General features: G+C 44.5%; 1 protein-coding gene across 6 annotated transcripts in view; it reads left to right on the forward strand.

The window, feature by feature from the left end:
* Nucleotides 1–4,322: 4,322 nt before the first annotated feature.
* Nucleotides 4,323–24,465, forward strand: part of DTNB (dystrobrevin beta) — a 160,798-nt gene continuing 140,655 nt past the window's right edge. For 5 of the 6 annotated variants that reach the window (XM_081101373.1, XM_081101372.1, XM_081101370.1 and 2 more), the window contains exons 1-2: nucleotides 4,335–4,513; nucleotides 22,726–22,793. In XM_081101373.1, the coding sequence (XP_080957499.1) occupies nucleotides 22,727–22,793 (67 nt within the window). In that variant the 5' untranslated portion in view covers nucleotides 4,335–4,513; nucleotide 22,726. Of the gene's footprint in view, nucleotides 4,514–22,725; nucleotides 22,794–24,465 lie in introns of all 6 variants that reach the window. The other variant, XM_081101374.1, reaches the window with a different exon arrangement.

Consider the following 24,465-nt stretch of genomic DNA (forward strand, 5'->3'; position numbering starts at 1 on the left):
ATTTTTGAGTGTTTATTTTTTCCACATGAACTTTGGTGTCAGTTTATCTAGCTACGGAAGAAAATTTTGTTTATATTTTTTGGGGGGGAATCATATTAAATTTATAAATTACCATAAGGAGAACTGTCATGTTTACAATGTTAAGATATTTTAACCAAAACCAATGTCTTGTTCAAGTATCCTTTTGTGTCTTTCAGGATTGCCTTACAGTTTTCTTCTTTCAAAGAACCACATTGATTGAGACACAGTTCACATACCTCTTAATTCATCTATTTAAAGTGTACAATTCGGTGGTTTTCAGTGTATCCGAGTTGTATAACCATCACCACAATCAACTTTAGAACAATTTCATCAACTCAAAAAGTAACCTCATACCTATTAGTAGTCCTTTTTTAATCTCTCCAACCCCTCCAACCACAAGTCTACTTTCTGTCTCTATAAATATTTGCCTATTCTGGACATTTCATGTATTATATTGAATACTATAATATGTGGCTTTCTGTGATTGGCTTCTTTCACTTGGCATAATGTTTTCAAATTTCATCCATGTTATAGCATGGGCTCCATTAGTTTTTATTGCTGAATAATATTCTATTGTACGAATGGATTTACCACATCTTGTTTATCCATTCATCAGTGGATGGGGTTTTGGATTGTTTCCATCTTTCGGCTATTATGAAGCAGACACTATGAACATTTGTGCATAGGTTCTTGTGTGGGCATATATTTTCAAGTCACTTGGGTATACATCTCGAAATAGAATTACTGAGTCATATGATATCTTCATGTTTAACATTTTGAGGAACTGCAGCTGTTTTCTGGAGCAGCTGCACCACTTTACATTTCTACCAGCCACGTATCAATACTCTAACGTCTCCACATTCTCACCAGCACATTGTCTGTAGTTTTCATTATAGCCATCCTTGTGGGGGTGGAGTGGTATCTCATTGTATTTTTGACTTACATTCTACTAATAGCTAATCATGTTGAGCATCTTTACATGTGCTCATTGGCCATCTATATATCTCCTTTGAAGAAATGTCTGCTCAAATCATTTCCCCATTTTCAATTGGGTTATCTGTTTTATAATTGTAGTGTTGTTTATATATTCTGGATATAAGTTTCTTATCACATACACTATTTGAAAATATTTACTCCCATTCTGTAGGCTGCCTTTGTACTTTTTAAATGGTGTCCTTTGATGGACAAAAGTTTTTCATTTTGATAAAGTACAATTTGTCTATTTTTTTCTTCTGTCATTTGTGCTTGCGACGTTTTACCTAAGAAGGCTTTGCAAAAATAAAAAAATAAAAAAATAAAGGCTTTGCCAAACCCAGGGTAATGAAGATTTACATGTATTTTTTTCCCCTAAGACTTTTATTATTATAGCTTTCACATTTAAGTAGTTGAAGTCCTAACCAGTATTGCAGAATGTGACTGTATTTGAAGATAGGGTCTTTAAAGGCATAATTAAATTGAAAGGAGGCCATTAGGGTGGGCCCTGCTCCAATATAACTGGTGTCTTTATAAGAAGAGGGGATTAGCACACAGATTCTCACAGCACAAAGGAAGACCAGGGGAAGACACAGGGAGAAGGTCCCGGCAGAAGCCAACACTGTCACAGCTTGATCTTGTCAACAGCCTCCAAGTCTGTGAGGAAAAAATTTCTGTTCTTCAGGCCGGTCTGTGGTACTTTGTTATGGTAGTTCTAGCACACGAGTACATAAAACCCCATGTGGTCATAGTATGTGTTTCTTAAATCATATGGACTTTGTGCTTTTTTGAGAGAAATGATTTCCTCTAGTACAGAAGAGGCAAACCACAATTCATAGGCGAAATCCAGTCTACTGCCTATTTTGGTCAGCTCAGTTTATTTGAGACATAGCCACACCTACTTATTTGCAATGTATCTATGGTAGCTTTTGTGCTACCATGACAGAGTTGAAGAGTTAGGCCTGCCAAGCAAAATATTTACTATCTTTGTGCTTCAGAATTTGCTGACCCCTGCTGTAGTACTTAGGATGGGCTTACAGGCATAGTTCTTGGAATTCTTGCATTTTAAAAAGTTTTTTCTATGGCCCATGATGTTTGAAAAACAGCATGATGGATGATGGGTATAAAATCCTTATCTTGCATCTTCTTCCCTCGAGTCTTCAGAAAATGCTGCATCGTTACTGCCTTGGTTTGCTCTCGAGAAGTCTGATGCCACATATTTTGGGTAACAGACTCCATCACAAACTACCCATCCTACACAGGAACGACTTAAACCAGGAACCGTTGTAGTTATAACTTCACACTCTGGAGTCGGAGATTTGGGTAGGGTTCGGCTGGGTGGTTTTCTGTTCCAATGGCTTCCAGAATCCTGGAGACAGGACCGGTCAGAGGGGTTAGGAGATGAGTCATGTTGCAAAGGCAAAGGATGTTTCAAAAAGAGTGGCGTGCTCTGTGTGGTCAAATACCATGGAAAACTCTAGAAACAGAGGACTCAAAAGTGGCCGGCGGGCATTCAGGATGAAACAGCCATTCACGGCGGAGAGAAGTGCAGTCCTGTGGTGGGGCAAAAGCTACAGAGCCACGCGGTGAGGAGTGAGGAGCAGCGGAGTTGGCAGAGATAAACTGCTTTAAGGTGTTTGTAAAAGAACTTACAGCACAACCTGGAATGATAGAGGGGTTTCTTCCTTTTCCTTTAGGAGAGGAAAAGCCTGAACATGAATAGATGGTGAAGGAATAGGACAAGTAGGAAGGAGGAGCTGATGATTTTGGAAAGGAGGGGAGGGGAGAAAAGGATTAAAATATGTTTGAAATAAGTGTTCCGCGCAACATGAGAGGCAATGAGATGCAGAACAGAGATGGGGAAATGCTAACGTGAGTGTACGTACAGTAGTCGGTTCCCAGAATGGTTCGTAACAGTCTGGCCCACATATTGACATTACTTCGGATTCAATCACTAGGGCAGACATTTAAGTATTTAAAGTCATAGTTACCTATTTATTTTACATCAAATAGACATCTTTTCTCCAAAGGACCCATCCGACGCCTCCTCCAACGGGTGCTCCAAGCTGGTAAATGAATACACAAGACGTCTCTTACCTGCATTCTGAGCATCTTAACATATTCAGAACACAGTCAATGCCAGCGTACAAGCCGAAAAGCCTTCCAAGCAGGAACGTGGTCGCGAAGTTCCTGTGTGGAAGGTGACACCTTTCTCTGAGCGGTGTTTACTCTCCCTTACAGTTGGTTGCCAGCATTTCCTTCGCGGTAGGAGTTTTAAAATAGGAAGAGGACGAGGAGGGAAGAGGGTGTTCTGAAGGCAGGCAGGCAGCAGGAGGTGGCAGGATCTGCCTTAACATCAGGTGCCAAAAAGCAGGGAAAAACCAGGCGCAAAGCACACTGGCTTTGGGTCTCTCCGCTTCGGGATGTACCATCCCTCACATACAACAGCCCTCGAAGGACACTGCCTTTTTTTCAGCCTTAAATAACGTTGAGAAAAAGATTCTTTGAGTCATGAAAAAAGCTCCGCTGTTCCTAATGTGGAATAATCTATGTTTCACATGGTTTGGAAAGGAGTCTATGAAAAATGGATACGATGACAAGGAAAAAGTGGATGCATAGGTGGTGAACCGTGGTCCCCCTTTGCCCACGCTGTTTCCCCAGCCTTTGATGCCCTCGGCTTGTCTCCTACGCCTCCTCCCTTTTCTCCCGTCAGGGCTGAGCACAAATGCCTCCTCTTCCAGGAACCCGTCCCCTGGACCCAGCGGAAGCCGTCTCCTCCTCCCCTGCGCGCGCTCGGCTTTGCACGGGTCAGCACACGGCGTTGTTGAGCGGCTGCTCTTCCACTGAGTTATGCGCTCCTCGGGACCAGGGACCGTGACCGCGAAGGTGGACCCACTCAGCACCGGCTGCCCAGTCGGTGCTCCGGAAACGCCTGCAGAGCTGAATTAATTTGGCAAAATAATTCCGGGGAGGATAGCGTGCCCGAGGCGCGGATGAATGATTCACGGGTGGTGCTTCGCATTCTTTACCTGGGAGTCACGTCGGGCGGAGCATCCAGCCGGCCTGGCAAACCCGTGCAGAGTTGAAACGCACCGCAGCGGCCGCGATCGGGGTGCGGGGGACGCCCGCGGGGGGCCAGCTTTCCCCAGCGGGCAGGGAACCCGGGGGCGGGCGGGGGGCCGGGCCGGCCGGGCCGCAGGGGGCGGGGCCCTGCCGCTGGCCCGCCCCTCCCCGGGCGGAAGCCACGCCCCCATTGCGCGCTCGCGGCGGCGGCGGCGGCGCGTGCCCGCCTGCAGCCCGGAGACCTCGCGCCCTCGCGCCCTCGCACGGGGGGCGGGCTCGCTGCGCGTGCCGGGCGGGGAAGCGGCGCGAGCCGGGAGTTGAGGACGCTCGTCGCGGGGGCGGCTCCAGGGCCTGAGCGGGCGCCGCTGCCGCCTGAGCCGCGGACGCCGGGCCGGAGGTTGGCGGGGGAGGCTGCGGCCGCGGAGACCGTCCGGACTCCCCCTGCGCCAGCCGGGAAGTGAGTAAGGGGGGGGTCCGCGGCGGCAGCGGCTGCGGGAGAGGTGCGCGGTGCTGGAGCCTCGCGCCCGCGAGGAACGGGAGGAGCCCGCGTAGCGCCCCGACCTCGGGAGCCCGCGGGGGTGCAGGGCCGGGCGCGGCGGGGAGGCGCGCGGGGAGCCGGGGCCGCTGCACCGCGCGCTGCGAGCGGAGACGGCTCCGCGCTCACGGCCCTGGAGGGGCGCGCGGAGGGGATGGAGTGCAGCCCCCGCCGGCGCCGCCGGGCTCCGAACCCCGGGCCCGGGAGGGGGTCTCCCGAGTTGCGAGCGCGCCGTGGCCGTCGGTGCGGAGCCGGGTGCGGGCGCCGCGCTGGTGCTGCTGGAGCCGTGTTCCCGGGGAGCGGGCTCTGCGTTAGGCGCTTAGGGGGCATAGGAGGCAGGTCCTGGCAGAGGGCAGGTGAGGCAGACAGGCCCTGGCAGAGGGAATGGAATGTATTTCAGATCGCCCCCAAACACTGTTTCCCGAGGCACCTCACAGCGACCCCGTGCACCGTGTCACCCGTGGAAGGAAAGTGCTGGCGGGGAGAGGATGCCGCTGACGAATGCTCGCCGCTCGGTGCCGGTGCCAGGCCTCGGGGTGAGGGAGACCTCCAGCATGCTTCGCAGGCGTTTATTGATTAGCCAGCCTCCGTGGGTAGGGGACCGTGGTCGGCAGTGGGGCCACAAAATAGTGTCAAACACACCGTAATTTACTGTAGGAGCTAACCATTTGTTTGTGAAGCTACGAACGCAAAATACAAAGCAGCATTGAATGTTGTCTCACACTTTACTCACCTTAGGTCTCGTGTCCACCCCCCACTCCTCCCGGGATGGGGAGATTGGAGCCATACGTGGCGTGGTTTGGGGATAAAGCAGGAGGGTCCAGGGAGCTCGTGGGAGCAACTTAGGAGAGTTTTGGAGGCTCTTGTAACATTTAAAGGGAGAGAAAAATAAAAAATTTGAAAGGAGAAAAGAAGTTTCCTTCTTTCCCAACTGTTATTAAGGGCTCCATGATCACTGCTAGCTAACTTCTCAGCGACAGACAAGCAAGAAATGTTTATTGCGTGAATGAATGAACCCAGCATGGTTTTGGTGTACATTGCACAGAGCAGCATTCATCACTCTGCTGGTGGGGGTGGCTGATGGACTTCCCTTGTTCCTAAAGCTCCCTCAACGCCCCCCCCCCTTTTTTTTCTTCCATGTAAGGTAACCGGGGTTCACAGGTCTGAGCGCTTAAAACAATGGCTGCGGTGATGGAGTTGCCTTTTCTGGTAGCCATGCTGCCGCTCTCACACTTTCATTGCAGGTTAGCTGTTTGAACTTACTCCTGGGGCCATGGCTTCCACTCCTCTCTTTTCCGCCACCTGAAGAAGAGTACTTTTGTCCAGAGGACACTTTTTGTTTTTTACTCTTGTCCTGGCTCTTGGCCTGTGGGTCTGTAGTAAGCCCCTGCATGGGCTGGAGCCCTGCCTGTGCGCAGGCTGCCTTGCTTAGGTTTCTAGAGTCTCCCGCTCCAGTCTGCCGTTTCAGTTCCCTGGGTTGCAGTGCCTGTTCGGTTACTTTGTCTGCCAAATCAAAACTTGACCTTTTATGAGTTCTATGAGGATTTTTATCACACGTAAGTGGAGTCACCTTTGAAGGGAGTTATAGAGTCAAAGCAGAACTGACAAGGTTCTTGAGGGTCCACCGAGTGCGAGAGACAAATTTCTACTTAGAAAACTAGACTTCTAACCGGTAGAATGGCAAGTTACCCTCTATTTTATACCCTTTCTGGAAATCTCTCAGGGCCTTCGTTTCCTCATGTAAAAAAATAAGGGTCATGTTAATCCAGACTTGGCGTCGTGTGGTCAGCCTTGAAGAGCTGATTTCTCTTCAGTTTCACTGCTGTGTCCTTCAGAGCGCATCCAGCAGGCGTCTGCCAGTTCCATTTTGGGTCCTGTAATTTCAGGAGCTTTGTTCTCCCAGTGATAATTGTGTTTTATTTATGTATTTAATTCATATTTATTTTAACATCAACTTTATTGCTGTGTAGTTTACATATAATAAAGTGCATAGATACCTGTGTATAGTGGGTGAGTTTTAAAAATATGCATACTTTGTCCAACCACTATCCCAATCAGGATATAGACACTTATCTCTCTCCAGAAGACATCATGGATTTTAGATAAGAGGGGTAGGAGGAGAGAGAGAGGGAAACACCAGTGTGAGAGCGACACATGGATTGGTTGCCTACTGCACCAGCTCCGATCAGGGATGGAACCCAAAACCCAGGTACGTGCCCTGACCGGGAATCAAAACAGAAACCTTTTGGTACAGGAGACAATGCTCCAACCCGCTGAACCACCTGGCTGGGGCTCACTTCACCCCCCTGTTTAATTTATTTCTAGCTACACAAGCTTCAGGGCTGTGGTGTCTACTTGTGCAGGGTCTATACGGCCCAGGTTTCGGAGACGCCGTTCCTAGCAGAGTCCCTGCGAACGGCAGCTCCTGGGGTTGTATGGTGCCCAGTCAGTGTGGCTGGGGCTGCAGCTGTGCAGATGGCTCCTGAGGGCGCACTCTGAGAAAATACCAACAGTACAGACAGAATGAAAGCCTCCTCGGCCCACTCCCTTCTCCACCAAAGCTGTACTCAGTTTGTTGTGCTCCTTCCTGACCTGTCTCTGTGCATTTCCATCTCTGTACTGGTGATGGTAATGCAGACAGAAGCAGGCTTTCCGCATGCTCCCCACATGCACGACACGACACTGTACACTGTTCTGCAGCTTGTTTTCTAACAGAACATCAGAGATCTCTCCGTGTTGAAACATAGGGATCTACCTGGCCCTTCCTGACCACTACGCACTCTCTTACGAAGTGTGTGCGGTACCGTAGTTTCAGACATGGCTGCAGTGAATGAAAGGGAGGCTCGCTGGGTCAAGAGGGTGCACATTTAAAATTTTAATTGGTGGAGGTTTAACCATGTTGCTACCTGTGGAGCTGGTTCATTTATTTTTAACTGCCGCATAGTGTTCAGTGGTAGACTGAACTGACCGTTTATGGAGCCTTCACTCGCCAGGGACAGCGAGGTTACTTTGGATACTAATTTTTTTTTTAATGGGTGTATGTGTTGCGAATGCATCCTGCCAGTCTGAGGCTTGCCTTTTCCCTTTGTTCACAGTGTCTTTAGTTGTATGCACATTTTAAATTTTCCTGTTACATTTATGAAAGAAATTCCCTTAAATTAAATTTGTGTGTGTGTGTGATCTTGTTAAGTAAATTTTCTCTATCCCAGGGTCTGAATTATATATTTTTGTATGTCCTTCTAAAACTAAAAAAATAAGTTTTGCCCAGCTAGTTGGTTGGAACGTCATCCCATACACCAAAAGGTTGCAAGTTCGATTCCCGGTCCGGGCACTTACCTGGGTTTCGGGTTTGATCCCTGTTCAGAGCGCATATGGGAGGCAAATAATCGGTGTTTCTCTCTCTCTCTGAAATGGATTTCTAAAAAAACCATATCCTCAGGTGAGGATTAAAAAAAAAAGTTTTACTTTTAGTGTGAAATTTCTAGATGGTATAATAAAGAGATATAATTTATTTTTTAATTGTCATCATCAGTTTTTCAGCACTTTTTCTCATAATGTTTTATTGTGGCAGAATATACATAAAATTTACCATTATACCATTTTTAAGTGGACAGTTCCGTGACATTACATTTTTCATATTTTCCAACATGAAACTCTACCCATTAAACACCAACTCCCAGTTCTCTCCTCCCTTCAGCCTCAGCGACCACCATTGTACTCTCTCTGAACCTGACCACTGTGGTTCCGCATACAAGTGGAATCACACTATATTTGTCTTTTTGTGTTGGGCTTATTTCACTTAGCATAACATCGTCAGGGTTGTGCGTGTCAGACTTCCTTCCTTTTTAAAAACGGAACACTATTTCGTTGTATGTACGTGTCACATTTGTTCATTCATTCATCCAGCAGGACAGTTTGTTTCCAGCTTTTGGCTGTTGTGAATCATGCTGTTGTGAAAAATGGGCGTGTAGATACATGTTCAAGTCCCTTTCAGTTATTTTGTGTATATATCCAGCAGTGAAACTGTCCATGACAATTTAAAAAAATTAGATACATACCTGAATGTGACCTAAATGGGTGGATGATACAAAGAGTTTTTATAAACTCCCTCTTCCCCATGCATAGTTTCCCGTTACCAATATCTTGCTTTAGTGTGGCACATTTGCTACAACTGATGAATCAATATTGGTTGTTATTATTGTTGTTATTATTATTAACTTTAGTTCATAGTTTATGTTAGGCTCCACTCTTTTTTTTTTAAGTTTTCCCTCTTTATTGATTAAGATGTTACAAATGTGTCCTTATCCCCCCCCAATGTCCCCTCATCCCCCCAATCCTGCCCTCACCCTCACCCCCACCCCCTGTTGTCCACATCCATCGCTTATGCGTATATGCATGCATACAAGTCCTTTGGCTGATCTCTCCCCCTCACCCCCACCCTCCCCTGCCTTCCCTCTGAGTTTTGAGCATCTGATCGATGCTTCTCTGTCTCTCGTTAGACTTCACTCTTAGTGTCACATGGTTTTTTAGGCTTTCACAACTGTATGCCATGCATCATTAGTATCATTGCACGACATTTCATGTATGTCATACAGAACCACGTCATTGTCCTACAAATCCCCTGTGTTCCACCTACTCAATTCTTCCCTCCCTCCTCCTGAAATGGTCCCAGAAACCACTCATCATTTCACTGTGTCTATAGCTTTGCCTTTCCCAGAATTTCATATGTTTGGATCATACAGTTTGTAGCCTTTGAGACTGTTGTCTTTCACCAGTTAGCATTATGCCTTTGAGGTTCCTCGATGTCTTTTGCTGGCTTGACAGCTCATTTGCTTTTATTGCTGAACAATATTCCATTGTATGAAAGTACCACAGTTTGTCTATCCACTTTTGAAGGATATTTTGGTTACTTCCAGTTTTTGATAATTGTGCATAAAGGTGCTGTTAATATTTATGTGCAGGTTTTCGTGTAGACGTAAGTTTTCAGCTTTTTTGAATAAATACCTAGGAGCATGATTGCTGGGTCACATTGTTAGAGAATGTTTAGCTTAGTAAGAAACTGCTTGTCTTTGAAAGTGGCTGTACAGTTTTGCATTTTCAATAATTTAAAAAATGTATATTCTAGCACCTTAAATGTACTTAAAAATAAGCATTTGTCAAACTGTTCTGTAAAATTAACTTCATCTGGAATGAATTCTTATTCCAGTTGTTGCTTTTGTTGGCTGTCTTTCTTAGCATTATATTTCTTTGTGTAGTTTGCAGTGTTGATTTACAGATTCATTTGAGTGTTAGTGCTTTTAATTTTGTTCTTATTTCTGTGCTCACCCTTCTCGGTGTGGTGATATTTTAGGTGCTTTTCTTGATCTGCTGGAACCCAATAAAAATTAGATATGATAATGGTGGGTCAGGGGTCCTGCTCTTTGAGGTAATTGGGGCTCTTTTAGATCCACTCAGAGTAAGTGAATGTTTTGGTTCAGTTCCTGGTCACGAGTCTGCGTTTTTATCTTCCCACATTTTTAAGCCCAGCGCATTGCATAAACTAGTTCTAGGCAGAGACTGGCAGCCGTGTTTTTTAGCTTCCTTTCAGCTCAGCCTCATCCTGGCTTTAAACCGTGAGCCTGGCTCAGACGTCCCCGGCCTGTCCAGGTCTTCTGCTCCGTGAGTCTCTGTTGCCCTGCAGGAAGTATACACCTGCTTCTGGACTCGGTGTCCAGAAAGCCTGTAGCTTCAGCTTCGCTCCCCATTTTGTGTCTATTCTGTTTCTGATCCAAATGAAGGTTTTTCTTGTTGAACCTTCCTAAGTCATTTAAAAATAATTTGTCTATTACTGTGTATTTGAAGGAGAAGGGATGCACCCAAGTGTCTGCTTACTAAACTGCTTTGATTAGGAGACGTCACTGGCCAGCCTTCTTTCTAAACTTCACACCACTGTTTTTGTTTTCTGTGTTACTGCAATACCTAGACCAGGGGTGGGCAAACTTTTTGACTTGAGGGCCACAATGGGTTCTTAAACTGGACCGGAGGGCCGGAACAAAAGTGTGGATGGAGTGTTTGTGTGAACTAATATAAATTCAAAGTAAACATCATTACATAAAAGGGTACGGTCTTTTTTTTATTTTTTATTTTTTTTTAGTTTTATTCATTTCAAACGGGCCGGATCTGGCCCGCGGGCCGTAGTTTGCCCATGGCTGACCTAGACCCTTCAGTACAGAAGTTGAATAGCAGTGATGATAATGGGCACTTTTATCTTTTTCCTGAATGGGAATGCTTCCAGTGTTTCGCTGTTAGATAGCATACTTACTGAAGGTTTCTGGCAGATGTCTTTTGTCAACTTGAGGAAGTTTTCTTCTGTTCTTGATTTGTATTTTTATTGGGTGTTGAATTTTTTCAAGGGCTTTTTGGTGGGGGGGGGGCTATTGTTGAAATTATTATTTTCTCTTTCATATTGTTAATGGTAGAAGAGACCTTTCTGACTTACTGATAACCCAGAGAAACATATATTGTATGGGAATCGAACCAGCAACCTTTTGGTGCATGGGATGATGCTTAACTAACTGAGCCACAGCGGCCAGGGCTGATCTATAATTTTTACTACATTAAAAAAAATGCTCTTTACTTTAAAAATATATATTTTTTAATTGATTTCAGAGAGAAAGGGAGAGAGAGATAGATAGATAGAAACATCAGTGATGAGAGAGAATCATCGATTGGCTGCCTCCTAAAAGCCTCACACTGGGGATTGTCCGCAACCCAGTATGTGCCCTGACCTGGATGGGACTGTGACCTCCTTGGTTCATAGGTCGACGCTCAACCACTGAGCCACGCTTAGATGGCTTCAGATATCTTCTTTCAGTTTGTGGCTTGTCTTTTAAAACATTAAAAAATATGATATTTTGACATACTAAAGTTTTAAGTTTGCGGCTTTAATTTATTGTTTATAAAATTTCCCTACAGACTTATGAACAAAGAAAAATAATGCTAGTGTTTTCATATAGAAAGGTGATATAATGAACAAGGAGTTAGGGGTCCTAGGCTTCTATATTCATTTCTTTATTGTGAAGCTCAGTTATATGCGGGGACAGGATTTTTATTTGGATGTGCAAAATGTGGGGCCTGGGTTAGGTTATTTCTAAGCCCTCACATTCAGGTTCTCTGTTGCTTTGCTTGTGGTTTCTGTAGCTCATAATCATTGCTACCAATGTGTTAACTCAAAGTTATGAGAACTCAGAAAAGAAATTGTTGTTAATATTCAGGATTTAGATGTGAAGGCTACACATTGCTTTTGTGGTGAAAAAGAAATACAAATAATTTGATTTAGGCCGGAACACATTTCATGGGCTTTTAAAAAAATTAGGCTCTGATTTTGTGCCAGGCTTTGTGCTAAAAGCTTTACATAATTTATTTAATTGTTACTTCAGCCCCCAGAGGTTCTCTTTGCTATTCAGAGCTCTGTGTACTCGTGGAGTGCAATATGTATTTGAATTTTTTTTTATTGGGACCTAGAAAGTTTTTCAGATTTGTAAATGGAAAATCTCTGTGGTCTTAAAAAACATTTACATTTTTTTTTTTTTAAATCTGAAAGAGAAGAGAAAAGAAGAAGTATTAGAGGAAGGACAGTGGAGAATTTCCCTGAAATAAGCACGGAAGTTCTGCAGGGACGTTTGACTAGTTGCAGCTAAGTACTCAGTAATGACAATCTCGGTCATCTCTGATTTCTTGATCACATTAGGGCATCCAGAGAAAACCTGACAGGAGTTTGCAGGGACACAGTGAACTTGCACAAGAAGTTTTGATACCTGGATGCTTTGAAGTAACTGAGGGTTGGAAGGGTTAAGACATAAACAAAAAGATTCAAGGGAAATGAAGGGTATTTGACACTTAGGTGCAGTACAGAGATATTCTGGAGACCTTTCTAGTTAGAGCCTGTCTCTTTCCTTTAGTTTTTGCCATGGGAGTTACTCACCTGCTGCCTGCAGACTCAGTCCAGCTCTGGGACTCACTGCTTCCTCGATAGCATGAACAAGGCTCCAGACCCTGTGTAACTATGAATTAAGTTCTGATCCAGTGCCACAATTTGGGGACCTGTATTTTTTCCTTTTCCTGGAATCCTAGTGTTTGTCCTGAAGGGGGCGATGTGGCTCAGCGGAAAGAGAGTGGACTTCTGAGTCAAATCGGTTGCCTAAATCCACAAATTATTAGCTTTGTAACCTTAGGCCACATTAACTAACCACGTAGGCTCTAAATTTACTTTTCTAATTCTACCACCCATATTCCTCATTTTCTCCTCAAGCCAGGCACAGTCCTGTCTCCCCTTTTCTTTTCTCTCTCCCTCTCTCTCTCTCTCTCTCTCTCTCTCTCTCTCTCTCTCTCTTTCTCTCTCTCTCTCTCTCTCTCTCTCTCTCTCTCTCTCTCTCTCTCATGACCAGTGGTTTTCAAAGTGGGAGGCATGCAAAAACGATCCTCTAGGTAGGCTATAGCAAGAAAATATGAGTAGTTACCTTTTACTAATATTTAATTCATAGGTTGATCCTTTACTCCCATCTGTATGTCTGATGCTACACAGCAGGTCTGGTAAGCGAGGTAAGCCAAGAGGAAGGGAGCAGGGACACCGCAGCCTGGAGGGGCTGCTATGTGAGCCTCCATATTGGTTTGCTTACATTCTGTGCAGACATATTGCCGTTCACCTCTGCTTGGTTTAGTGGTCTTTCAGATTCTATTATCTGATGGGAATGAAATGAAACTTGCTCAATAGACAAAGCGTTTGAAAAGAGTCCTACAAAGACACTGCAGATGAAGTTTCAGATTCCGTTGAGGGTTGAAGTAATAATGCCGGGAACATGAACTGCAAGATAACGCAGAGCCGACACTTCTGTATCTGTTATGGGCTTGTCAGTCAATTGCAAAGTACAAGAACAATAATGATCTAAGGAGATTGAAGGGGGATCAGTAAAAGCACCTTAAAGTTGTTAGAAATACTATTTGTTATAAGGATTTATTTATATACTAGGGGCCCAGTGCACGAATGGAACTGTGGGTGGCGAGGCTGTGGTGGGCACAGGGGCGGGTCTCGGCCCATCCTCCATGCCCCCACCTGGCCCCTCCCACCATGGCCCCGGTCCCCTGTCTATCGGCAGCGCCGCTGCTCCCATGTGCTGAGGGCGCCAGCCCCGCTCACACCCGCTGACAGCATAGAGTGATTGGGGCAGGCGCCAGCAGCGGGTGCGAGTGGCAGCTGCTATTCCAATCGCCTCTCAGGAGCAGGGGGAGGCGGAGAAGCCCTCAGGGGCGATCGGGGCCAGCAGCCGCTGCTCGCACCTGCTGATGGTGCCAGGCGATTGAGACTAGTGCCGGGCACCAGCAGAGGGTGCGAGTGGCGGCTCTGGCACCGGCTACGGGTGCGAACGGGTCCGGCGCCGGCAGCAGGTGTGAGTGCTGGGCAGGACCGTGGAGCAGGGGAGCAAAGAATTTTCAGTAACCACCAGAAGCTCACCTCGATGACAGCGACTGGTGCCCCGCCTTGGTCTGGTGCCCCTGCTCACCTGTTCCACCATCCCAATGCAACTGACGCCCACCATGTTCCGCGCTCTGCTGCCTACTGCCAACGCCTGCCATGTTCTGCATGCGCCCCCTAGTGGTCAGCGCACGTCATAGCAACCGGATGTTTGGTTGTTCCACCGTTTGGTCTATTTGCGTATTAGGGTTTTATATGTGTAGATACCATTGATTATGTTGTGTCCAAGGTATTTACTAATGATATTATGAGGCTACGCCTAGCAGTTGAGATATTTTAAAACTAAGCATTCAGAATATGAAGGCAAAGCTATTGAGCTTTTTCAGTGATGATTAGTCATGTGCTAATTAGTATCTTAAATTTTTAACTTAATTGTACATTTTTAGAAATTTTGTGAAGATCTTACTTCAGGAGTAAAACCAAAAGATACAAACCTTTGTTGTTCTTGTTTTGGTAATAGTGGCTGAAATAAATACAGACAAATGAATAATTTTAGTTTGGTGAAATGCATGCCTTGTTAGCAAATATTGTTGGGAATACTCATAGAGGACATTACTGAAGATCTGAAGTAATATTATACCCAACTATGGAGTTTGTGAGAGTTTCTGTTCATTTGGGTAAAGGTACAGAGCTTATGGTATTTGATATACTCCATTTTATTGATAAAATATGTGAAGACCTGCCTCCCCAAACCACAAAAGAAAAGGTTTACCAGAGAATATGTTCAAAGTAAAGGACTTACTTTGAATATATAAAAGAATAATACGGTATCCCCAGAACCAGCCTGTCAAACATAGCTAATAGGGTTGCTGTCCCTCTGCGGCCACTTTATTCTGCTCCCATCTCCAGGGGTATCACTTTCTGAGTTGGGTGGCGCAGGCTGCGTGTGCACTTGGAAAGCATTTGTGTTTGTCATTACTGGGTGACGTAAACATCAGTTAGGTCTCGTAGGCTGAAGGTGCTGTTCAGTCCTTCCACGTCCTTCTTGACTTCCTACTTGCTTGATCGTGGAGGAGTGTTGAAGTCTCCAAGTGTAAGTGTGGATTTGTCTAGTATGTGTTTGTACCGTCTTTAAAAAAAAATTTAAAACTTTATTTTCAGAACAGCTTTAGACTTAGAGAAAAATGGAAAATAATAGCATCCCATAGCCTGTTCTGTTCTTAACCTCAGACATTAGCACTTTTGTTACGATTAGTGAACCAGTGATGGCACATTATTACTAAAATCCACACTTGGTTCAGATTTCCTTAGCGTTCGCCTTTTTCTGTCCCCCCGTCCCGCCCAGGAGAGCACATTACATGTAGTTGTCATGTCTCCTTGGGTGACTCTTGGCTTTGTCAGTTTCTCAGACTTTTCTGGTCAAGTTTTTGATGAATTTGAGGAGCACTGGTAAGGTACTTGTAGATTATCCCTCAATTGATATTTGCCTGATGTTTTCCTTGGGATTAAACTGGTTTTATCGGTTTGGGGGAGGAAGACAACAGAGGTTAAAATGCCGTTTCATCACACCGTGTCAAGGATGTGTACCGTCAGCATGACTTACCTGCTGATGGTGAACTTGCACTGGCTGAGGTAGTGCTGACCAGGCTTCTCCACCGTCGTTATTTCACGCCCCCCCCCCCCCCATGCTGTGTCTGTAAGGAAGTCCCTGTGCGCAGCCCGCACTTAAGGAGTGGGCGTGTGCTTCACTTTCTTCCGGGCTGAGTATCGACATAAATTACTTGGAATTCTTCACAGGGTATTTGCTCTCCATTTATTAATATATTCGCTCATTCATATCAGTCCTGACGGATGGGTATACGATGCTGCCTTATTTATTTTGTTGCTGCAGTTGTTCCAGCTTTGGCTGCTGGGAGCTTTCAGTTGGCTCCTGTGTCCCTTTTCTATACTCGTATCATATGGTTTATTCTTCTCCACAAACTTCTTTACTTCCTATATTACAAGATGTTCCAGGCTCATCTTGTATATTCCCTGCCTCACTCATTTTGTTGGAGAAAGGTATTATAAATGAAGGTATTACAAACCAACATTTGGGCTAGGTATGTCCATTACATGCAGTTCAGGTATTACAAACCAACATTTGGGCATCAGGTATATACTCATTACAGCTAGGGGTGTTGTTGTTTCAACATCTCAGTTGACAGAGCAAGGACATATGTGTATATACTAACCCATGCATATACACATAGCTATAATTACTTCTGTATGTAACTATCTGTATCCGTATTAAAAGAAACATGATCTTATACTGATGTCTGCAACTGTAATCCATTACCACATGGGTCATTCTAGCTTCTCATCTTGCTTCTCTGTAACCTCACACTCTTCCAAATGCCATCTCTTTATGTAATTGTTATATTAGAATTGGTACCGTATGACTGATGGGAAGCTAGAGTATAGTACGTAGGTATATTTTGTTTTGCTTTTAGTCTTACAGACACCATTCATTTCCAAAGTCACTTCCTTCCTCCCCCCCCCCCCCCTTCAGTGAGGTTGTTTCAGACATTTGTAACATAGTTAGATTGTTTTGTCACATTCTGCATTTCATCCTTGGATCCGCTGATGTCCTAAAGGATTTAATAAAAATTTACACACATTAAGTTCACTCTGTGTTGTAAATTTCTGTTGGTTTGACAAATGCATAGGGTCATGTATCCACCATTATAGTGAAGTTTCACCACCCCAAAAGTCTGTGCTTCATCTATCCGCCCTCTTCCCTTCCCCCTAAATCTCTGTTGATTACGGATCATTTTGCCATTTCTATAGTTTTGTTTTTTCACGCACCTATCACATCACATAGTCACCTGTGTGTGAGTATGTGTGTATATTGAGAATGTTTAAGATTTATTCTCTTAGCAAATTTCAGGTATACAGTATGGTATTATCCACTATAGTCACCAAGCTGTACATTCAATTCCCATCTTATAACTAAAAGTTTGTATCCTTTGACCAACATCTCTCCATTCTCCCCACCCCTTAGTTCCTGGCTACCACCATTCTACTCTGCTTCCAGAGTGAGTTTGACTTTTTCCTTTTTTGTGTATTATTAGATTCCACTTATGAGTGGGATCGTAATATTTGTCTTTCTCTGGAACATTTCACTTTGTGCTCTGCTTTTTGTGTGTGTGTGTGTGTGGAATGAAGCTTCTGAGTGGGGTGATTAGGATCCATTGGAGATCGAACCTGTTTGAATAAATACACCTCGTGGATTTCTGTGTGTCCACAGGATGAACGACAGGAAGAAGGGGGCGCAGAGTCCTGAGACCATGGCGTCAGAGGATTTCATTTGTTCGTTCGCGCGGACAAAGATTTTGGCAGTTGAAATGGGAAAAAAGGGTGGATATGAGAGTGATTATGAGGAAGGAAATGCAGGGTTTGAAGTCAGAGCTGGTATGTGAAGGGAATGATAGGAGGTTTGGTTATCTCTAGATTGTGAGGCCAAGAAAAGGCAGCGTGCCAGGAGCCCCAGTGGCAGGAAGGGGAGAGTGTGCTTACTGTGGAGGTCTCTCTGCAAGATGGACTTTCAGAGCTAGTTGGTCTGCTGGCGACGGTCGGATCCCTGGGTGTGCGGGTTGGAGGAGATCCCAGCTTTCGTAAACAGCTGTATGGGCTGCTTTCCTGTGCTTCTGCTTGGTTAGCGCCCTGGTACTTTCTGGCTACTCTGGACTCCCTTTCCTGTCCGCTGGCCAGAAACTGCCCCTCCTGCAGTGGCACCGCAGCAGCAGAGGAGAGAGAACAAACCCGTGGGCCCCTTGGAGCTGCAGCTGACCAACAGAGGATTCCTTTCCTCCACACTTTTTAATTCTGCCGTTTCCCAGGCCAGCGGCTTTGCTGCTGCCTTCGCCTCCACTGCGGGATTGCTGCTGGCTGGGGTGGGAGAAAATGAAGAAAAAGGAAAGAGGGGGAAGAAGACCCGGGAAATGTCTCTCGCTCTCTCTGGGCTCCGGTTCTGCTTCTCTGTGAGCTAGCACGAGAGGGCCCTGAGGACTTCTCTGTGTCTCTCTCACATCCTAGGTTGGGGGCTCGGACTGGGTTGAGGTCAAGCCAGGCGAGGCGAGAGGGAAAATATGGCAGACGCGCCATCTGTTCCGTAGGACTGTGAATTCTGTCTTCTTCCCTGGCCCACCTGCTGCTGTTTACTTTTCACAGAGCTCAGATAACTCCAGCACGCACTCCGCAGGCTTCGTGTTCAGTGGGAGAGTAAGGTTGGCGTGTGCTCACTCCATTTTACTTGGACCCAGAACTTCCGGGCCTGGGCTTTCTACCGTGTCTGTCGGTCACCAGGTGCCCCTGTAGGGGGTGAATTAGTTCCCAGGCGCTACGTCAGGAGTGTCCAGCTGCAGGCCATTCTCCAGAGAAGAGCGCGGCTGGGAGAAGCTGGCAGCCAGGTAGGGGTATCCTGGCAGGGCACAGCGTCTGCCACATTGGGATACTGGCCCCTTACTTGCATTTGACTTACATGTCTTGACCATCTTTTCATAAATTGCACTTACCTACCTCGTTCTTTTTAGTATCTGTGGACTATACTCTATAGTATGGCTGTACCATAAGGTGTTTAAGCCGTTTTACACTGTTTTATCTCCCCTTTCTTTCCTTCTGCGTCCGCTCTGCTTCCGTTTCCCCCCCTTACCCTTTCCTCTCCTTCCCTCTCCTCTCCTTTTTTAAACAAATAAACAGACATATTTACTGGGCCAAAGGTAGCATACATTAAAATTTTGGTAGAAATTGCCGTCCAAAATACTTGGGTCAGTAAGTATATATTCATTACTAAGAGTGTCTGTCTCCCAGGAAACATATTTAGAGATTTTAAAACACTTTTAAGTACAAACATCAAACATATTCAGCTTTTAAAAAAACTGCCAGGCAATACAGTGACAAAATAAAATTTTGGGGGAAAAACCCATGCCTTATGAATGCATTTTCATTTTTAATTTATTTCTAATCTTTAGTCATATACATCTATGATGGTTAAATTGATACTGCAATATGAATACTATGTTTTAATTTTGTTGGCACCATATGTAGCTAGACATGTTGCTTATATTTCATAATTATTTTATAATTATGGTTAGCCTTATGCGCTAGCTCTGAATTTTGAGAATTTTTCTATAGTATGAACACTTTTGCAAACTTTTAAGAAAATCGTTGCATGAATATGATTTCCTAAAGCAAGTGAAACCTAGAAGCATTGTTTCGGAAACATTAGCAGCAAATCCTTGTGGTTGGGCAGATCTTGATTATCTTTCGTGCACCTGAGTCACATTTTACTTGGGAGTTAGATTCTGAAATCAGCGAGTGCCTGAAGTAGGTGAAAATTCCTTCTGAAATTTCCTCAGGAACAAACCGTGGTGGGGGCCAACACAGACAAGGAGTTTGAGGTCTGGCACAGCTAGTTTTTTCCTCATGTTGGAACTGGCTGCTTTTTTCTTTAGTTGAATTGTGTTTTTAGAAAAAAGGAAAGGGGTGCTTAGTCAGAGGCCAGAGGGAGCCGAGACCGCAGGAAGCTGTGGATTCACTTTCTTTCTCACACTCTCTTGGAACAGGTGATCCTGGTGTGGGATTGCCCATCGATTAAATAATTCTCTTTCTCTCTCATGTAGTTGAATTTGTGTTAGTCAAATGTAAATATACTAAAGTTCCACTGTATGTTTTTAAAACTTGGGTAGTTTAAATAACCATAACATAATTAGAATAATCTGATTTATAAAACAGATTTCTTATTGGCTCATCAGTGTGATGCCCTTTTCATTTGTAATCTCGGATTGTTCTGATGCGTGTTTTCAGGTATTGTTTGATTCAGGTTTGTAATAACTGTGTGTGGGACACGAGGATACCATCATTTTGTCAGCTTAGATAATGTTTACTTTGTGCTTTATAAATTTCAAAAGCCCAAAGATTTTCTTAAAAGTAAATATACGAAATTAATGTCTAGCATGGTGTCATTAATTACAAATGATGTAATTAATCCTCTAGGTTTATAAACTACCTGTGTCGTCGTCGTCGTAGTAATAATGATAATGATAATAGTTGTAATCATAAGAATAGCAGCTACCATTTGTCCTGAGCTTCCCGTAGGCCAGGCACTGTGAACGAATGACTGCATTTGACCCTATCGCAAGAAGTTCCACAAAGGGGAGGGGACTTGGTCTCTTTCATTCACTGCAGTGTTTCTAGTTCATCTACATGTGTCTCCCATCTAAGAGCTGCTTGTATTTGTCAAGTGACTGGTCGTGAAGTCTGTGTCATTTTTATGCTGTTTCAGCAATGAGGAATAAACCTTAGCGTGATGAAGGCACTTCCTCAAGGATAGACTTGCGGTAACGGAATGGCAGCGCAAGCCCATATTGGCATGTTCATTGTCATTTTAACTGAGGGGACGTGTTAGTCCAGTTGCAGCCAGACGTGTAGCGATGCAGCATTAATTACTGTTGCTTTAGGTGGGTTGACATGCTTTTTCTTGAAAGACCAGAGAGCAACTATTTCAGACTTTGCAGGCCAGGTGCTCTCTGTTGCAGCTACTCACTCTGCCACTGTAGCACAAAAACATCTATAGATGATACATAAACGAATAGGTATGGCTGTGTTCCAGTAAAGCTTTATTTGCAGAAACAGGTGGCCGGTCTGAGGGGAGGCTAGTTTCTCTAGTTGGTCTCCCCTGCTTTCGGAGGTGTTGCAGGAGCCCACATGCAGATGTGTGTGCCCGAAATGGCCTAGCAGTGCTTGTAGTTTGGTGGCCATCGAGATGATCCAGAATATGTTTGTATTAACTTTTTCAAAATGAATCTGGAAGTAATGACAGAATTTTAAAAAATTGCCATAAAGAATTTATGGATCTCAGGGACTTCTTAGACCCATTTTGAGAAAAAGGGGTGTAAAGAAATAGCAAAAATGGAAAAAGGATATAATAAATGAGATATATTATTAAGAGCATTATGATATTTTCTGTTAGTCTGTGTGCATTATTTAGTGAGAGATCAAGATTGGAGAGGAGGGAGCAGGTTTTTGAATATATATATATATATATATATTTTTCTTTGAAATCGCAGGCTACTGGTACCAACTCCTGTTTTTTTCTCTAGGACCTAGATTTTATTAGTGTGTTTTTTTCTGTTTCTGGTTGCTTTTTCTTTAATTTTCTTTCTATTTAAAACTAGAGGCCTGTTGCACAAAAAGATTCGTGCAATAGGCCTTCCCTTCCCCTGGCTGCTGGCACCGGTTTCCTCCGGCACCCGGGACCCAGGCCTTCGCTCCGGCCGGAGCCGCCTTTAAGCCTTCGCTGCTCCGGCTGGAGCCGCCACTTCGCGCCTACATATGCAAATTAACTGCCATATTTGTTGGTGGTTAATTTGCATATCGTGCTGATTAGCCAATGGGAGGCGTAATGAAGGTATGGTCAATTACCATGTTTGTCTATTATTAGATAGGATTCTTTCCTTTTGGGGGCAAATTATTAAGAAACCATCACGTGTGTTGCAGCCTATTTGGTAACATTTCAGTGATCTGAAAAGAACCAGTCTTAATTATCAAAATATTAATTGCAGGATATTAAGGAATAGTTTTTCATTTTAAATTTTCTTTAGGATATATTTACAACTAAACTTTTTTCAGTCACTTTGCTTTAGTGGCTATGGGATTTGTGTGGTCATCATTTATTTAAGTTGTGACTAACATATTTGAGAATGATTTACAAAAGTGTCATCTGCTTAGGGAAATTATTTGGCTTATGCTATTTGTCTACATATTTTTCTTCATAGAATAAGGCAAAGTTCAGCTAAAATTGTCACAAATTTTGCATCAGTAGGGCCCATGCAATGGGCTGTTTGTGTTCTAGCTTTTTAGGCCTAGATATTTGAAAATATCCTCTAAGAAACACAGTTCTGTAAGAAGGTTAATGAAAGGGTTGAGGTTCTACTCTACCACTTCTGAGTTGTGTGCCCTTGAGCAAGTGACTGTTCTTTTCTAGGCATCTGTTTCCTAATCAATAAAATGGGGATAATGTAATAGTTATAATACTACCACATAGGGTTGAAGGGAGTATTAAATGAGATAATTCATGGAGAGAGTTTTAATAGTCACTGGCATAGCCTGTCAGTGTAAACTACTGTTATCAGGTGATAAAAAGTTGCATTTAAGAGTTGAGTGTGGGGATGAATTTCTCTCTTTTTTTTGTTAAACATAAAAATGTATTTTATTTATATATTTTGTGTATAAGCTCACTGTTTTTATGTTCTCTATGGTAGCCTTTCATTATAATTATTTTCTAAATTATATTTAGTAACATGTTCATGAAAAACAGTTAGGGATATGGGAAACTGTATCTCAACGAATAGAGGACTGTGCAGAGAAAATAAAATTAGAAATCAGATATAGCCCAAATTTTCAGCACAGGAGGCGTATATGAGCTCCATTAAGTATTGACTTTTAATATTTTAGAAATGATCAAATAGAGAAATAAGGATTTACCTCTTTTGGTATCAGGTTCCAGTTCATTTTCACTGACACTCTCTTAGTATGTGCATTTCCCACCTGATGTCCCGAGGCTCTCTCTCCACAATAGAATGCTAAGCACTTGGTTGAATTGTCCAATGATACGGTGCTTCATGGTGTCCTTCTTCGTCCCTAGGATGATTGAGGAAAGTGGGAACAAGCGGAAGACGACGGCGGAGAAGAGGCAGCTGTTCATAGAAATGCGTGAGTCCCGAGTGCCTCTGGCGTCCTTGTTTATACGCGTGGGAATGCTTTTCCCCCTTCTGTTCTGATCAAGTCACAACTTTAATCAGAAGTTTTAAGTTACAGGCTTTAGAAAGGGAAGAATGAGAGTTAAAGAATCATGGAGTTGGAGGACCCCAAGACAGACCTTATTATTTTAATTGAACCGATTTGAACTGCTTTCTGAAGCCAGGCCATAAAGAATGAGGCAGAGGGGTTACCTAGCATGTCTGTAAGATCAGGGCATGCCCGTCAATTTAGCCCTCTTGCTGTAGCTCCGTGGTTACCGTGAGCTTGCAGGTGCGGATGCATAATTAATACGTCATATAAATTACCTTGCACTGCATACCAGTTCGGAGGTAGAGAAGACTAAGTGTCAGGCCAACACTTAGAGCAAGAGGAAAAATTAATAGCATGAATGTGTACTTTGGTATCTTACTTTACTATACAATATTAAATCTTCTGTTAAAAATTACATTATCGCCCTGACTGGTTTGGCTCAGTGGGTAGAGCGTCAGCCTGCGGACTGAAGGGTCCCAGGTTCGATTCCGGTCAAGGGCATGTACCTTGGTTGCGGGCACATCCCCAGCACGGGGTGTACAGGAGGCAGCTGATCGATGCTCCTCTCTCATCGATGTTTCTAACTCTCTATCCCTCTCCCTTCCTGTCTGTGAAAAATCAATAAAACATATTTTTTAAAAATTACATTATTATGTAAGACTGAACAAAGAAACAAGATGGCTGGGAGGAGTAGGGCAGTCCACAGTGTTGGAAGGGTGGTTTGCTTTGTGACTTCTTGTCTTGGTGACCTTGACTGAGTGACCTTGACGAGTGCACACCTACTTGCAGGACTTCAAATTCTTCTGCCGGAAATAGGGTTCCTGGTCTGGGCCAGTGACTGTGAAACGTTTTAAAAGCATTTGACTCTTATAAAACGGTGCTGCTCAGCTGACGCTGGAGAGGGAGGCAGGAGCCCAGCGTGGGATGGCCCCGAGGTCCCATTCACAGAGGGAAAGCCAGTTTGGGTTCCCAGGACCAGCTTCCCGAGAGCGTGAGAGCAGGGGCAAGCTGACCACCTTTTGTCCCCATCGTCAGAAGTCATGCAGGCACGTCTGCCGCGGTATTCATTCAGGCAGGCACCGTAACCCGCTCAGATGAAAGTAGCGGGGAAGAAGCTTTAGTTCTAGATCGGGAGGCACAGTGCACTGGAAATTCTGTTATGCCACAGACCTGGAAGGGGAGCTCGGAGATTAGCTGGTCCGGTTCCCTCGTTGTACAGAGGAGGACACTGAGCCTGAGGAGAGGGCTGTGACGTGGCGACGGCCGTGTTCTGTGGTTGGCAGTCAGGCCGGGGCTGGAATTTACATCTCTGACTCTACGCTGGGGTCTTCCCTACCACGCCACCGTATCCCCACTTCCTAATAGATATAGTCAGTTCCCGCACCTCATGAGTGTTCCTCGCCTCGGAGCTTGCGTAGGCTAGCGATAGGGTAATTAGGCAGAACTGCTGGTGTGGAGTGGGCACACAGGAAGTGTACCCTAACCCTTCCCCCTGCCTTTGTGCTCTATCAGAAGACTCAGTTGGCAAGTTACATGTAACCTGTGCCAACACAATGGAACGGAGCCTCTTCCCAGCATTTAGAAATTAACCGGT

The sequence above is a fragment of the Myotis nattereri genome, assembly GCF_964212035.1.
Source record: "Myotis nattereri genome assembly, chromosome: 10".
In the NCBI taxonomy this organism is placed as follows: domain Eukaryota; kingdom Metazoa; phylum Chordata; class Mammalia; order Chiroptera; family Vespertilionidae; genus Myotis; species Myotis nattereri.